Source organism: Saccostrea cucullata, unplaced genomic scaffold (assembly GCF_032062105.1).
Source record: "Saccostrea cucullata isolate Sc308-1 unplaced genomic scaffold, CSIRO_AGI_Scuc_v1 ctg1273, whole genome shotgun sequence".
Taxonomy (NCBI): Eukaryota; Metazoa; Mollusca; class Bivalvia; order Ostreida; family Ostreidae; genus Saccostrea; species Saccostrea cuccullata.
The window spans coordinates 30,277-47,500 of record NW_026925750.1 but is presented as its reverse complement, the minus strand read 5'-3'; the positions used below and the strand labels follow the sequence as shown (position 1 = coordinate 47,500).

The 17,224-nt window shown below is 33.0% G+C and overlaps 4 protein-coding genes across 7 annotated transcripts in view; 1 reads left to right on the top strand and 3 right to left on the bottom strand.

Moving 5' to 3' along the window:
- The window catches only part of LOC134269700 (uncharacterized), a 2,246-nt gene extending 1,785 nt beyond the window's left edge, over window positions 1-461 (bottom strand). The window contains exon 1 of one of the 3 annotated variants that reach the window (XM_062751905.1): window positions 364-461. The gene's annotated coding sequence lies outside the window, so the exon portion shown is untranslated. Of the gene's footprint in view, window positions 1-88; window positions 119-208; window positions 299-363 lie in introns of those variants that run through there. The other 2 variants (XM_062751904.1, XM_062751906.1) reach the window with 2 other exon arrangements.
- A 4,224-nt stretch (window positions 462-4,685) lies between these two features.
- On the bottom strand, window positions 4,686-5,638 carry LOC134269699 (uncharacterized). The gene is made up of 2 exons (XM_062751903.1): window positions 5,369-5,638; window positions 4,686-5,094 (listed from the first exon to the last, which is right to left on the bottom strand). Exons 1-2 carry the CDS (start codon window positions 5,592-5,594, stop codon window positions 4,955-4,957), a joined length of 366 nt encoding a protein of 121 aa, XP_062607887.1. The 5' UTR covers window positions 5,595-5,638; the 3' UTR covers window positions 4,686-4,954.
- A 1,067-nt stretch (window positions 5,639-6,705) lies between these two features.
- LOC134269698 (elongator complex protein 5-like) lies at window positions 6,706-10,352 on the top strand. The gene is made up of 8 exons (XM_062751900.1): window positions 6,706-6,845; window positions 7,021-7,081; window positions 7,435-7,515; window positions 8,481-8,698; window positions 8,821-8,999; window positions 9,465-9,557; window positions 9,660-9,760; window positions 10,064-10,352. Exons 1-8 carry the CDS (start codon window positions 6,791-6,793, stop codon window positions 10,170-10,172), a joined length of 897 nt encoding a protein of 298 aa, XP_062607884.1. The 5' UTR covers window positions 6,706-6,790; the 3' UTR covers window positions 10,173-10,352.
- Window positions 10,353-12,607: 2,255 nt separating this feature from the next.
- Window positions 12,608-17,224, bottom strand: LOC134269697 (mitochondrial coenzyme A diphosphatase NUDT8-like). Of its 2 annotated transcripts, none has more exons than XM_062751898.1 (5): window positions 17,143-17,224; window positions 14,794-15,268; window positions 14,227-14,359; window positions 12,968-13,051; window positions 12,608-12,846 (listed from the first exon to the last, which is right to left on the bottom strand). In XM_062751898.1, the coding sequence occupies exons 2-5, from the start codon at window positions 15,144-15,146 to the stop codon at window positions 12,619-12,621; spliced, it is 798 nt and encodes a 265-aa protein (XP_062607882.1). In that variant the 5' UTR covers window positions 15,147-15,268; window positions 17,143-17,224; the 3' UTR covers window positions 12,608-12,618. The 2 variants fall into 2 exon arrangements, with proteins under 2 accessions (XP_062607882.1, XP_062607883.1); XM_062751899.1 differs by having other exon boundaries at window positions 12,968-13,048.

The following is a 17,224-nucleotide window of genomic DNA, read 5'->3' as shown; positions in this document are numbered from 1 at the left end:
TATAGAGAAAGAAATAAAAATAGCTTTACTCACAAAAATGTGAATCACAATGCACTTATATAAAGATGTTATTGTATATATAGCATACCTGTGTTTCACATTTGGTACCACACACGTTAACAAACAATGAAAACATAAACTAACCAGAATATGAATAGCTCCCTATAAAACATGCTTTAACAGGTAAATGCATTAAATTTTAAACTACCTGTACACAAGTCGGTGCGTTTAAGTTGATGAGATAAAACTGATTTATCACATTCGATTTAAAAAAAAAAACCCTTCCTTGATATAATGATAAAAATCCTTGATTTTCCTGAAACAAAAAGTAAGTAATTGTATATATACTAAAATATGACTTACCGACCAGGATTTTAAGAGGACACTGGGAGGCTATTGATCAAAAACAACTGCGCAGTGATTCAGACAGAGAAATCAGAACTTAAATGCTTGAGTAAAGTTTATATTATAATTCCTGATAAGGAAACCCGTTGTAAAAGTATACAGTATAATTTGAGTGGTAATGGCAAAAAGGAAAATTGAAAGAGTGTCATAAAATTTTTATAAAAGCTGAGATATTTGTGAAGGAGAAATGTTCTTATATGTAGATACAGATATAATAAAGATTTATTATTATCATAATAGAACTGTAAACTGCTTAGTTGCGGAAATATGTAGGGACTTACTGATTTTCTTTTAATTTCATGCTCGATGTAACATCACACTGTGATCTCAAGGCTTTTAAAAAATATTTTCACATAAAAATTATCTTTCTCCATTTTTATGGATATCATAAAAAAAATAATGATTAAATTGTGGATTAGATACGCATTCACTCATAATACAAAAAAACAAGATGTGTTTGTGAAACACTGATGCCCCCGTATGGCAACATAGCAAAGATTAAACTTTTCTTAAATGCAAATTTAATGGTACCAAAAGTAGGGTATTCTCACTGGAAAACAATTGTGAAATTTGAAAGTAGGCCAATGTTAAAGTTTTTTCAATCAGTGCAAAATCTCCAAGGTCAAGGTCAAAGAGTCAAGGTAATTGGTATCCAATGAAAGATCTTGCCACATAGAATACTTATGTATCTAGTATGGAAGCCTTAGCCCTAACCGTTCAGAAGTTATGGCCAATGTTAAATTTTTTTTTGAAGTAGGTCAAACGCTAAGGTCAAGGTCAAAGGGTCAAATTTCTTGTTAGCAAATGAAAGGTCTTGTCACAAGAATTAAATATGTAAAGTATGAGAGCATAGCCTTAACCCTTTAAAATTTATGGTCAAGGTTTGCTTTTTTAAAGTAGGCCAAACTCAAAGGTCAAGGTCAAAGGATAAAAGTGCTTGGTATCCAATGAAGGATCTTTTCACAAGAATTACATATATAAAGTATGAAAGCCCTATATCTTACCGTTCAAAAATTATGGCCAAGGTTAAAGTTCTTCACAAGTACAGAAATCTACAAGGTCAAGGTCAAAGGGTCAAGGTTGTTGGTATCCAATGAAAGGTCTTTCAACAAACATTAAATATGTGAAGTATAAATGTCCTGGTATCTACTGTTCAAAAGATATGGCCAAAGTAAAAGTTTAAAATTTTCATGTAAAAGTGGGTCAAACTCCAAGGTCAAGGTCAAAAGGTCAAATTTGGTGGTACCCAAAGAAAGGTCTTGTCACAAGGAATACACATATGAAATATGAAAGTCATAGCTCAACTAAATCAAAAGTTATGGGCAAGGTTAAAGTTTTTGCGGACAAACAGAGAGACAGAGAGACAGACAGAGAGACAGAGAGACGGACGGACACGACAAAAACTATATACCCCCGAAACTACAAGGTCAAGGTCAAAGGGTCAAGGTTGTTGGTATCCAATGAAAGGTCTTTCAACAAACATTAAATATGTGAAGTATAAATGTCCTGGTATCTACTGTTCAAAAGATATGGCCAAATAAAAGTTTAAAATTTTCATGTAAAAGTGGGTCAAACTCCAAGGTCAAGGTCAAAAGGTCAAATTTGGTGGTACCCAAAGAAAGGTCTTGTCACAAGGAATACACATATGAAATATGAAAGTCATAGCTCAACTAAATCAAAAGTTATGGGCAAGGTTAAAGTTTTTACGGACAGACAGACAAACAGACAGAGAGATTAACTGACGGACACGACAAAAACTATATACCCCCAAAACTTCGTTTACGGGGGCATAAAAATTCACGAAAATGCAAGTTTACAATATACTGTGTTGTACTTTAGCAATTTGTCTAATTCTAAATATATACCGGGTATTGTCATGAGTACATTTTGTAAACAGAATAGAATTTTAACGTTCTACAAAGTTATACTTTTACTTATTTTTTAATCGAAGCATTGTCACCCGGCTTAAAAATTTCGTCAGCTATGGGAATAGGGAATAAAATGGGTACGGCATAAATACTGCATAAGCAAATTTTCTTTTGAGAAACAAAAGTGAAATCACATCAATTCTCTTATTACGCGAGTTCGTTCTCTCGGACCAGCCGAATTTCTTCTGGGCCATGACTACGACGAAAATCGAATTTCTTGAGGCCCCAATCTCTATGGAATAATCCATGCGCGGATCTAGAGGGGGGGGGTCGGAGGGGTCAGGACCCCCCCCCTGGAATTTACCATGTTAAAAAATGTATATACTAAAACAAGAAAAAAGTTACCATGGACCCCCCTGGAAAACGCTGCCCCCTCCCCCCCGGTAAATGTGAATATTTGTGAAACATTCGTGGGGGGGGGGGGGTGACGTTTGGGCGAGTTTAGGTTTTTTTTTTTGCTTGTCAAGAAATTTCTGGGATTGGATTCTTTTCTTTTTTTTTTGACTGGGGTGGACCCCCCCCCCCCCCTTGGAAAATTTCTGGATCCGCGCCTGTAATCTTTCGATCATTACTAAGAGTAATCATTCAAATCGTATAGAATGAAATGTGAAGATTTAACGGACTATGATGAAGGTCAAAATTTCACTTGGATAATTCAAATTATATAAGCAGAACAACCAGGGACCTCTGTTCAAAAACCGAGACAGTATCAGGCTCCAAGCCCATAAACTGAGAACAGACTAATGTCTAAATTCTGACATCTATGAATATCTTTAAAATATAATTTTGTTAAAAACAAAATTTTTACCATGTTTGAATTGGAATATTGAACAAACCTGCAAAATTTTAATATCGTATATATATGTAAATATAAATTACAAGCTATTCCAAATCAAAATATCTCAGTTTATGATCTTGGGACCGGGTGTCATTTAGAAATAAGGATACCTATCGACCGATCATATCTTCAATGTAGGTATACTTTTTTCCTTATTGCATTGCGCCTTGAATTCTCTCTATCATAAAAAATGTTTTAGGATATACGTACGAGGGCCGTTCAAAAATTACGCGGACTGTGCTATTATTTACTCTTACAGACGTCATATAGTTATAAAATTTCACAGAAATATGTATCTTAAAGATTCCAATAAATTTTATAAAATTTCTGTATTTTAAAAAAATTCTACTAAAATTATCGGTATGTTGATATCGTTGATGGAGAGGTACGGCGCACGACAAAAAAATTGAAGCAAAAGCATGCGGATTCAAAAATTTAACTCATTGATTTTCTAAAATTGGCTATATTTTTCAACAATTTTCTCAAATGTACCTTTAAATTGTATTATTATTATGTATATAGATTTCGGACGTAATATTTAAAGTACTAACAGAAATATAGTGATTTTTCTCTGATGCAATTCCCGTGAAAACGTCTGTGAGAATGACGTCTCCTGAATTGACGGCGCACCACACTTTTGTTAAAATATGTGTAATGCTCGAGATATCGGCAACATAGATCCAAAATATGCATAATAAAACATGTAGTAAAATAGGTTACTCGTGACATTCGCCCACAAATAGCAAATTGAAATTTTAGACAGTTAGACCTCTGTAAAAATGCTATACCGGAGGACGTGAAGAAGATTATAGACGAAAAGTTAACTTTATCCGGACTGTAAAGAACGTGATTGAGAGTTACCAATATAACACTATATCTCATAAGTAGTTTTTGGTTTTAAAACAAAAAAAAACAATATTCTTTACTTGTTTAATAGATTTTAAGCTTGACAAGAAATGGTGTTTTTATGTTGAGTAGATAAGGTAACTCAAACTATACAGGTACTCAAGGGAAAATGTTGAGAAAAAGAAAGCTCAATCACATATTTTTTATAATGCTTGTGACGTCGAAGATTTTGCTGCGCCGTGACTTAATGGTATGTCCTGAAAAATCACTCAAAATTAATACCAATTTACAACATTTTGATATGAAATTTTGAAGACCATATAAGTAAAGATTCTTTTATATTATTTGTGAAATTTTGCCTGATTATGTCGTCAAATATTTCTTCTGTGCAACAAGTCCGCGTAATTTTTGAACGGCCCTCGTATGTAAGCGAACAAGGTATTTAAAATAAGCCAAGAAAAGAACAACCTGACTTTCAGGGTTGGGCGAATTCAATCCTGAACCCAATGGTGTGAGTGAAAAAGCGCAAATTTATAAGCGTATTTTCTTCATCATCTCCCATATTCACATAGACAGTGCCATAGATCCTCTCCTAAGGAGTATAAAAACTCACATTTATGTCTTTTTATTTTATTTCTTAATTCACAGAAAGATCAAAAACAATGTAGTTCTGTGCATATCTATATTATTAAATATTTATACTTTTGAAAAGGGAGAACAACAGAGTTTTATAACATCTTTAAACTGATGTTTTATTTACAATTTAAACAATTTTTGGCAAACTCTCCAAGATCACTGAAGGGATCGGTATTTTCAAGTCCAAAAGTTCCGAAAGACATGAAAAATTTTGAAAAATTAATTTTCTCCAGCAAATTTTCAGATCTGTCTCTGGGGACTGCACCCTGGACTCATATATTGTTTAGCGTTCATATCAAATTTATTTGGTGGTTAGGTTGACGTATTTCTCGAGCCTCTCCATCTCCTTGTGGGCCACGTCTATTTCTTTCTGGATGCGGGCTTCCTCCCTGTTTTGTTGGGCCCGTTCCTGCTTTTCTGCCTGTGTCTTCTCTTGACACTCTCAAAAAGAACAAAATAGCCACAATTCTAGATTTATATCTTGTTTGACAGCCTGAAGAGCCATACATGTATAAAAAACAATCAAAATACAGGGTTTCCAAAATGTTGCTGTAATTATAATTATCGCCACTCAGGTAAACAAATGTTTTTCATACCTTTTTTCAAAATTAAACATAAGCAACAGTTAAATCTATTCTCCTTGAAAAGTGTAAACACACAGAAGAGAAAGCAGTATTCATATTTTATATTGATGGGAAATTTAGTATTTACATACTTTTCCAATCCTCAAAATTATCTTTCCTTTTACTCTCAAGCAGTCTGGTCGGGGGATTCCTTGGAGTATCCTCGGAGACAAATGTAAGATCAAAGGCCACGCCTCCTCTTTTCTCTGTGACTTCCTCCGTGATCATGGCTTTCCGTACTTTTTCGTACGCCTCTGCCTCTTCCTTCATTATGCCTACTTTGTTTTTTCGAGCTAAACAACTCTGAAGAAGACCCATGATGATGTCTTTCCAGAATGTTAAGTTTGCATCTAGTAACAAAGCTTCCGTCGATCAATTGTGGCGTCACAATTGATTATGACGTCACGAATACAAGCAAGGTTTTCTGGTAGACGTAAAAGCATTTCCTTGAGGTTCCAATCTTGGTAAAGCAAATATTATGGTAAAAAATCATTATTGAAAAACTAAATATTGGCAATTAAAAAGACATTTATATAAAAATTATTTTGTTTCCAATTTTGGTGCTTTTTAGCAAATTAAAGGAGTTTTGAAGATGGTATGTTCGATTTGGTTGTTTAAAGCTTATGTAAAGGTTTTCCTTTCTCCAGTGAAATCAAACACTGAATCCGAGCAGCAAAATATGCTTATAAAGATGCTTGAGAACAGGACCCCCCGCCCCCTTCGATATAGACCCCTGAGTCTTTTTGACTTTTTTTTCTCATAAATTATCTTTTACTGAAATATTTGTGATAAAATCTATGCCAACAATTCAAAAAAAAAACAAAAAAAAAAAAAAAAAAAAAACTTAAAAAAAAAAACAAAAACTTAAAAACAAAAGTTTTATAAATTCTATCCAACATTCTAGGGCCCTGATTTGGAATAATAAAACATTCATATAGAGTGGGGTAGAAAATTTTATGAAATGTTTGTTTAAGCAAATTTTCTGAAGTGATAGAATAGGTTGTATCACAAATCATAATGTATCATGTATCATTCATTTAAAATTTATGTGAAAAAAACCAAATGTCAGTATTTTTTGAAAGCAAGAACACAGTGTTGGGCGTGCATCAAAGTAACTCGGATTTCTAAAGTCTTAAAGGCCCGGGGGTCTATATTGCGGGGGAGAAGGGCTATCTTCAAGCACCTGTACTCACAACAACATTAATCATCGTATAGTTTAAGGAAAACTTTTTTATGTTTGACAGTATTTATTGCATTGTGTTTTGAACAGCACGGAGAATATAAACGATTATAAATGATTAAAATATTTGTTTTAGGGAAAATGAATATCGTTTATCTTGCTCTCTTTTAAAGCGAATGAAACAATGAAAGACTTAACAAAACAGTGTCATATTTTGTGCGGAGCTTCAATATGTCAGCCCCCATATTAGTCCCACGGGATCAGTAAATTAATATTGTTTTGATGTTTTATATGATGATTAAAGATATCTAGAGGCAAAAACATTTCACACATCATGATTGGAGATTTAGTATCAGGCTCAGAATCTTCAAAGCTTGTTCTTATTGAAGGTAGAAAGATTTACTAATATTTTCCACTCGATCCAGGTGCAAGAAAAACGCTTTAATAGTTAGAATTTACTCGAATGAGCCCTAACTAGTAACTGTCACACTATGCATGTTAATTCATTTCACATATCACTCTGCAGCATATCTCTGGATAATTTTATGTATTTCATATTTACAGATTCCATCGACGCCTGTGGAAGAAATCTTCTATTGTCTTACATCCTATCCTTATCAAATAGGTATGGCGGAAATATGGAGGTGACAAACACTCGAAAGATTAATCAAGCTCACACTCCACTAGTTCAACACTTAAAAATTCTATTATATTTAACATGTTTATAGACAGCATTTATTCTGTTAGTTTTGATAATCTTCTAGTACTACTTAAAACTTCTGAAAAAAAAACAACTGGACCTGTAAACAACATGGTAAAGTTTAAACTTCCATTAGATCTGGATTGGATTTTACAATTACATAATGCATTATAGAAAAACATTTCTCCAAGGCAAATTATTTTCTTGATATTGATATTGAAGCATTGGTAATTGTTGTGTGGATATTTAATTAAAAAATTGTTGGGCTCACATTTCAGAGTAGATGAAGTTCACCTCATTTTATATGATGTCAGAGCCCAGGACACTTGTGAAGAAATCAAATCATTGGGAGTTCAAAAGTATGTTTATTTTTTAAAGTCATTTATTTATGTTAAGCCTAGAAAAAAAAATATGTTTGTTTCCGCTTTCAGACTGAAAAAATATAGGGTAGGTAGGTAGGCAATTTTTTTTTTCTTTGAAAAAAATTTTTTGCTTCTTTAATCAAAACGTGCATAGAAGTAACATTAATGACAAAAGAAATGGTGTTTTCAAGCATTACTGTGACTTAACTTATAATAGAAAGGTGACCCAAACTTCTTTCTGTCTTGAAAAGCTTGCAAAGTTGGAGGCTATAATTCCCTGGTTGAAATCTTGCACATCATGGGACAAAAGCATTAAAAAAATATTTAGGGTCGGCACTATAAATTAGGGTCGGTCGGGAAAGCGGAAACAAACATATTTTTTTTCTAGGCCTTATAATCATCTTAAAGAAATCATTACTTGTATTTAATGTTGAGAGAGAGACTCAGAAAGACATTTTAAATTTGCATCAGACAAAAATAATGCAATACCTATAAGAAACTGAGCAAAAAAAAGGCCTTATTTATAATTTTATTGTATTTATGCATACTGAATATTGGTAGACTTCATTAGTAATAACTGTCTATTTTGCGAGTCTGTCCATCTCTCAGCATGCATAGGACAGGCCCATAGGAATAAAGGGAAAGTGGCACAACCAAATGTTTTCAGTTTTGGAGACAAAGAGGACTGCCAAACAAAATTTCCTTGACAAATTCATAAAATGGGTACAGAACTAGTAGCTTGAAGATTCGTTCTTTTATAGTTTATTATACATGGACAAAATTACCGGGTATACAATCTCTAGGATGGTTCTGCTTTCTCTCTCAGCCACTTGTACAAACACACATACAACTGCCTAATGATATATTTTGCAAGAAATTTGGTTCTCTTCAATAAAAAGAAAAAAATATTTTGTGTTAAAATTTCTCAATCAAAAAACAATTATAATTATTTGTTTTTAAAGTGTCAAAGTACATGATGCATCAAAAGATCTTCTTGGATGGGAAAAATCCCCTGGGCTAGGACTTCACACAGACCTCAAGGCTTACATAAAAGAAAGAATATCTCATGGGAGCAAATCTGTGGGAGTGGTATTGGATTCTCTAAGTCCTTTGTTGACACACACATCTCCTCCTTTTACATGCAAGACTCTTCATGGACTGGCCTTTTCTGCAGATCTAGGTATTTGTAATCTAAAACATTTTTTTTCTGTAATCTAAAACAGTTTTATTAAATGATCATACATTTCTTTCAAACACTTATGAGACACAGATATTATTTTAACAAGTATGGATGTCTTGCAGGGTCACAGGTTCAACAGGTTGTTGGTTTAATCCATGGGGATCTCCATGACGACAACAGCCTCACTTTGATTCATCACACTGTTACAACAATTCATAAACTGGTGCCAGCCATAACATCTTACTCAATGTTTTGCTGCAATACACTACACAAGAAAGCCTCAGGAAAAGTGATCAAAATTGTAAGTGAAGAATGATTTTTATGCCAATTTTACTCCTTCTAGTAAAATGTATGGCATGGGTATAGGAAAAAATACAATATCTGTAAACTACATAAAAGTTAGAGCATTGTAGAATTTGATTTCTGATGCATGCATGGTTGAAAAATATTTTTGATATTGGAAGAGCGGACCTTTATTATAAAATGGTGATCTGCAGATTTATTATCATTTTTATACTTAACATCTGCAGTAACTTTATCTTTATGTGAAATTAATTTCTACATATATATATGTAACTATCTGAAGATTTATTCAATATTTCTTGTAAAATTTATGTCCTTTGTTGTAAAAATAATTCTATTATGTTTGATTGTGGTCTTGCCTTTGCAGAATTTAAAAGCTACTGCTCTGAAACAGTAAAAATGATTTCTGTATATACATAGACTACCTACATCAATGTATCACAAAATTTTTTGGTATTTTCAGAAAGAGAGTTTCAACATAACAGAGGACTTTCGAGTCACAGGTGTTGCTGAAGTAAAGCAGCTAACTCAAAGTGTCCCTCAGGATCAGAACCAGGTAATATCCGTTTGGTAACTTACATGCCACATTTAAATCAGAACAAAGTTATAGAAAATTTCTGTCACTAGTTTAAATAATTTGCTATAATCTACCCAACAGACAGACCCTGCAGCAAACCTCCCATTCAATTTATCATTGTCTGAAAAAGAGAAGGAGGCCAGGAGCCAAGTCATCCTCCCTTATACAATCAACAAAGAAAGGTAGGACTCATCGATTTTTACCTCTCCTGCTACTCTTATATTTGGAGAATAAATTTTATGTGGTAGTACAGTGCAATGACATTGACTTATTAACATATACCAATATAAGTACACATAATCTGAATAAGTTCAAGTAAAATACTGCTTTATATATTATAGATGTAAGTAGCAAAAAATGAATGATATGAAATAATCGTAAACTATGTCAAGTCTTGACACTATGAACTGATTCTTACTGCAGTACATACATGTTTCAGTAATCATTATGTGTACTGTATGTGAATCCTTCCTTTTGTCTTGCAGACAGGAATCTGTACTGGCTAAATCTGTGGGAGAAGGGAAGATTTTTTATCAACCAGATGAAGCTGATGATTTTGATGAGGAGGATCCGGATGATGACCTTGATATTTGAACTTTTGCCCACTGGGTTCATGTATACTACATTCAGAAGGATAATATTTAATATCTAGTAAAACCAAAACAGGCAACAATGACTTCAGCACAACGTTATATCGACTCCTGATAAAAAAAAAACTTATAACTGAGCATTGCATTTATGGACTGAGTTAATGAATAAATGAATTTCCTTTTTTGTCTCCATAAATCTTTTTAGTGTTAGCACGACATTTTACAGCATTGTAGGACTCTCATCTATGGCCAGTATTTTGAAATGAACATAAATTCAAATAATTGAAGATACACTGTATGTTATTATGTAAAGATATCATCAATTACACATAGATACTGTACATGTTTTGTCAAGTCAGGCATGGAACAATTCAATTTGATTTTTTTTTTTTAAATTAAAGATATATTTAATTCTAGATCTGAATCAATGCTTGTTATTATTTTTATGCATTCCTATGTAGAACTGTCTCTTGTGGCCTTGTCCTAGTATCGACATTGCTTATAGTGGCTCATCCAATCCCTGGGAGTTATGCTTTAAACACTTGAAACAACATGCATGTACACTATCAATGAAACAAACTTGAAACTACTTCATCAGTGAAGTATCATACATGTATGTTTCATCACTTCACCTTTTGAGAAAATTTTTAAAAGACTCCCTTAATCTTTAACTATTTTTAAAATTATCTCCCCTTGAAATACCCATGTACAACATTTGATACTTCATTTGATCAAATATTTGAATTTTCTTTGCTCAAGGATGCTCTGTGGTTATAGTTTAAATGAAACTGGTTCAGTGGTTCTTCACATGAAGTAAAAACTGTGACAGTTTACCAATGACAGATGCCAGAAAATAGACAGACAATGGTCACCTTTTAATCAGAAGACCTCACTTAAACCTCTGAAGTTATTTGGATTCAAGTTTTCAAGTTAAAGATCAACTTAATTTTCTGCAAGTAAACAGGAATTAACTTTTTTTTTTAATTTAAAATTGCATGAAGAAAAGTAGCACATGAATATTGAAGCATCTGGCTACATTCCCATGTTGTGTGGATTCAAGTTTGGTTCAGTCATGACCCCTTTGAGGCTAAGATGGGATCCCAATTGAGGTCAAAAATGGTTATAGGGATGAATGTCACAGAACTCTGTCTGCCAAAAAAAAAGTTCTACCAAAGTTATTGGCATACTTTTAAGCAAAATGCCAAATTTTACACCTTCTACAGCAAGCCTGCACTATATGGTATATTGTAATCCTTCTGTTACATTTTTTATATAAACTAAACAAGAGGCCCATGGGCCACATTGCTCACCTGAATAACTTGGGTGATGCTGTTCTTTACCAGATTTCCCCTCTTGCTATACCTATCGTGCCCCCTACCCCCTCCCCTTAAATGATTTTAATACTTTAGAATCTTCACTACCCAAGGATGTTTCCACATAAGGTTCAGCTTTCCTGGCCCAGTGGTTCTTGAGAAGAAGATATTTAAGGATCTGTTCTATACATTTCTATGTAAAACTTGGACTCCCTATTGTGGCCCCGCCCTACCCCCGGGGTCATGATTTTAACAATTTAATATCTACACTACCCAAGGATGCTTCCACATAAGTTTCACCTTTCCCGGCCCATTGGTTCTTGAGAAGAAGATTTTTAAAGATTTGTTCTATATATTTCTATGTAAAACTTGGATTCCCTATTGTGGCCCCACCCTACCCCCGGGGGTCATGATTTTAACAATTTAATATCTACACTACCCAAGGATGCTTCCACATAAGTTTCACCTTTCCTGGCCCAGTGGTTCTAGAGAAGAAAATTTTTAAAGATTTGTTCTATATATTTCTATGTAAAACTTGGATTCCTTATTGTGGTTCTGCCCTACCCCCGGGGGTCATGATTTTAACAATTCAATATCTACACTACCCAAGGATGCTTTCACATAAGTTTCACCTTTCCTGGCCCAATGGTTCTTGAGAAGATTTTTTAATGACCCCATCCATTTTTTGTCTTTTCTTGATTACCTCCCCTTGGAAGGTGACTTGGCCCTTCATTTTAACAATTTGAACTCCCCCTCACCCAAGGATGCTTAGTACCAAGTTTGGTAAAATTTGGTCCATTGGTTCTTGAGAAGAAGTCAAAAATGTGAAAAGTTAACAGACCGACGGACAGACGGACAAAATGTGATCAGAAAAGCTCACTTGAGCCTTCGGCTCAGGTGAGCTAAAAATCAGAGAGACAAATAGCATGTGTTGAAATTTATTTTATTTAAATTGAAAAATTCATTTAATTCTGACAGTTTTAAATACTGTGGCTCCTCCTGCATCATTTTCAGAATTTTGGTATAAAAAAAAAAATAGAAAGTCTAATCCAAACTCTGTTGGCACAAGTTTTCTCCTGAGTAACACAACATATATCACAGTCTCATCCAAATGTTTATTTCTAAAAAAAAAAAAAATTAATGTCTATGTCGTAATTTAAATTTGTATAATCCAGGGGCCAGAACTGGGAGGAACATGTGCAGAACTACAGCAGTTAACCCCCAAATTCTGTGTTCCCCTCCAAGGAATACAGGCAGGGTGTAGCCAGACTGAAGGGAGGGCAGTTTTCCTCTCCTGAACTGGGTGGATCCAACATTTTTGCTATCACAGAGTGATGAAACTGTTCTGGTAAAAACATTCTCTACCTACCAAAAGAGAGTGATTTTTCCCTCTAAATGAATGTGTATTGTTTTTAGACAAAAACAAGAAAACAAATTATTTCATTTGAAAGATAGGTCTTTTAAAACAAGAATTTTTATACTATACCTCAGCCTTGTTAAGATTAAGCTTGTGTTTTTCTAGTTCACCCACACTTGCAATGATAGGGGTCACAAGATTTTTACCATCCTGCTGAAATAAAGGGTACATATTAAAATTAATATGGTAAAATTCAGTTTTAACAAAGTGACTCAAGTCCTGTGGACCTACTTTGTAACTACAATGCTTTATATCTACCAGTCTATAACAAGTCAGTGATATATATAGTGAACAAACAATGCACAGTTTTTTCCTTCTCTTATTACTGAATATTTTCATTGAGCATTTAATAAGAAACATACCTAGGACATTTTGTAAAATGAGGTTTGCTGTATACAGGAAACTGATTTTTTAAAAATGATTTTATGTGCAGATATACATAAGTACATGTATATGGTCTCTCAAAATTAGAGTTCATTATTTAATGGTAAATCTTATCTTGTGGCTGATACTAAATGCCATCACAGATTACATGTAATAATGAAAACAAATGCTTTTGAGTTATTTAAAGAAGAAGGTATGGTTTTAGCTTTATAGCGCCCTAAAAATGTAATGACATCAAAAAGTTTTGAAACTGGCTTAAATATTTGTTAAATAAATGACTCGGATAAATCAGGAAAGAATATGGCATGAAGGTTTACCGTTCTGCAAATATGACGTCATTAATGTGAAGCATTTCTCAATTTAAGCAGAAAAAGCCTCAAAATGGTACATTTCAAGGGTGATTTTCCTTTATAAAACAGTGTCCACAGCCGTCGCCCACCTTAATTTTTTGATATTTTGTGCAAATTCAATAACAAATCACATATCTCAAGATCTTTGTGGGCGATGCCTGTGGACAATGTTATCTGAAAGAAAATTCCATTGAAAATTGGTGTCTTCTGCAATTTTTAAAGAAAATACGGGAAAATGCACATGTTTATGATGTCATAATTAGCATTTAAAAACACATGTGAGAAAAATGACTTGTATGATTTTTCTGCATTGAATTTCAATTATTCAAAAAGCATGAGTTTTCAACTTTTACACCAGTTTCATTTTTTAGAAAATCACAGGGCAAAATTTGTACGGAAACCATACCTTCTTCTTTTACTGTGGTAAAAAATACCATGTACATAGAATTAACATGTACATTATCATAGAATTTTTAAAAGTCAAGTGTTAAAAATAGTTTCAAGGAAAACAGAAAAATAAATAAAAAGAATTTGTGCATGGGTCAGACAAATTTTGTACATTGTACAATCTCTAAGAGTGGAGAAATTTCTCACCCTACTTGGCAAACTCTGGAGTGATCCCCAGACATCCTCCCTGGCAATGTTCAAACCGATTTCCTCCTGTGTTTCACGGAGGGCAGTTTCTATCAAATCCTGGTCTGTGTCATCCATCATTCCTCCTGGAAAACTTGAAAACAATGACATATTCTATTAGATATCTGTAAACACTAAACAGAGAAATTTCTTGAGTGCCTCTTGCTAATAATAATTATATTTAAACATTACAGTAATAACAAAATTCTATGCTCTATCATTTTTTTTAATTCTAATTAACCATAATTAATACAATAAAGATATGTTCTGTTTTTTTATTTTTATGTGTGTGTGTGTGTGTAATATGAAAATTTTTGATTAATACATGTAGCATAATTAGGTATACCAAGTATTTGTAACCGAAATCAAAGATTTCACAGTTCAACAGATTCTGAACATATTCCTAAGATGCGCAGCATAATATACAACTTAACACAAACAAAGATATACAAGATATACCAAAATATAACTACTTTGCTTTGGGAAAATTCAGTCAAGAAAACGAGAAGTATTTTCACAAAGACCTACCTGACTTCACCTCTGTGGGTGGGAATTAGGTTTGACCTCACCATAAACAGTAAAGATGGCTCACCATTCACTGTACACAGAGGGACTAACACTGCAGCTTTCTTGTGATTGTCTGAGACAGTCACTTTTCTTATCACAGACTTCTCATTTAAATTATTTTGTAACTTGTTCTGAAGTCTTCTTTTGTTTTCCTCAGACAAAAGATTTTCAAATGTCACTTTGCCTTCATTGTTCAAAACACGGCTACTATGATACAGTTTACATTGCTTGCAGATACTCCCTCTTCTGGGCATGAGCCTTGTGCTGTGGAATATATTTGCAAGAAGAAACTTTGTTCCTGGGATAAAATGCATTTTCTTCAAATTCTTAATTCCTAAATATCCCAGCTTTACATTTATTGGATATTCTTTTGGAAGAAGTCAACAAATTACCATCCTTGTGAAGTGATATCAAGGCTCATTTCTTAATAGTATACCTGCAAAGCCATAAATAGGACAATTAATCAGCTTGTAAATATTAGCTATATGTAATAATATCAAATGCTATATTCTATCTAAAAATGAAATGATTGATTAATATTCTTCATCAACTTTGAGAAAATTTTGTAAACATAAAAAAGAGATAGATATTTGCAAATATGCCATTTGTTTTGTTGTTTACTATAGTGAAGGTCCTGGTGCTTAATTATATGGTAAGCTAAAAAAAATTATGGGTACACTTTTTTGGCTTTGCACTTCAATCTTCAGTTAATTTTTTTTATTCTGTATATGGCTATATGATTTGTTAAGTTTCAAAACTACATGTACATCATTATTGATTATTAAAAGCCAAAAGAAAAAGGCAAATTAAAGAGAGGTTAGGGACCAAAGAAAGTTGGCAAAGTCTTGGAGATATAACCAATTGCATGTTACTTGCATGTTGCCATTTCAATTACTTTTTTATCTCCTATCAGAAACTTCAAAATAACCCCCTGAATACTTAATTTTAATATAAGTCGCTTTAACTTTGTTCTCTTCGTATTTTTTTTTTTTTACCACAGGTTGATGTTGTGCAAGACTTAGAAAAAGTAAATAGGGACAGTTCACTGTGAGATCTTATATGAAATTTTGAACACTATGTCTCTTTTAAATTTAAATAAACATTATAAAACAGTGATGGTTTTTATTTACTGATAAGAGGAACAACACTCTTTTCACATAAAATTTTCTCTACAAGGGAATACATGGGAAGTGTATCCAATCTGTTAAAGTTAAGCATAAAATATTTGGTAGACCAACAAGTAGTCTTTATTATATAGCTAATAAATACTGTAGATTCCTAAATATATGCATGGAATTAATTATCGTGTAATTTCGCGAGAAGCACCAAACGCGAAATCAAATTACCCGCCTTTATTTTTATGGTACTGAAATGTATGTTAAAACTCTTGATCGACCATCTATTCGCGAATTTTTATCCTCACGATTTTTTGTTAAAGAGCCCATTTGCGATAAAAAGTACTTGCGAAAAATAAGGAATCTACAGTAGTCTCTAATAAAATACAACCAAAAATCAAGAGAATTTTAGCGTTTAATATCTTGACGTTTTATTGAACGCTGACTTTGTATTACATATACGAGTATGCCCAAAACATTCCGACTACGAGCGTTCAATATCAAACGCCCCGCTGTAAACATAAAAAAGTCGTCTGGTCAAATTCTCAGAGCTAATTCTCAGCTAAATTAACGAAATGAAGTGGCATTTAGGTAAGATGTGTTTATTTTTTTGCACAAAATTATTTATTAAAAATTTAGTAGGTATTAGACCCATTAAAACCTACATAAGCAAATCATATTGCTCGGTAGGGTCATCGGAATGATGCGATATTGAACGTGTACAGGACAGACGTTAATTTGAATACCGATATTAAGAAAAAAATCATTAATTTGCCTTTTTTAGTTGGAATAATTATATTAATTATGTGGTAATATTTTAGCTATATAATAAAGGAGTTATTGAACTTAAATTGGTGAATATTGGCACTCGTTGGCTGTTCAAATGCACTCACAAGCTCATGCATTTGAACAGGCAACTTGTGCCAATATTCACCAATATAAGTTCAATAACTCTATAATATTAATTTTTTGTAAATGACAACCAAAAAGAAATAACAGCTCTACTGTATATTATAAAAACTTTTTGTATTTTGTTTCACCAGAGACATAAATATTTTTGTCTATGGTTTCACTGCCATAGTTATACAACGTGTTACATGCATTTTTAAAAAAAATATTCATATGCATAATCTGCTTTATGTAATCCCCTCATGACTGAATCATTTATTGATAAATTAGAAGCAAATATGTATACCGTTAGCATGGTTAGGTATCTTCTTAAATAAACGTCTGATGATGTGAGGCAGCTGATTGAAATTTCAAGTAGGAAATGTGTC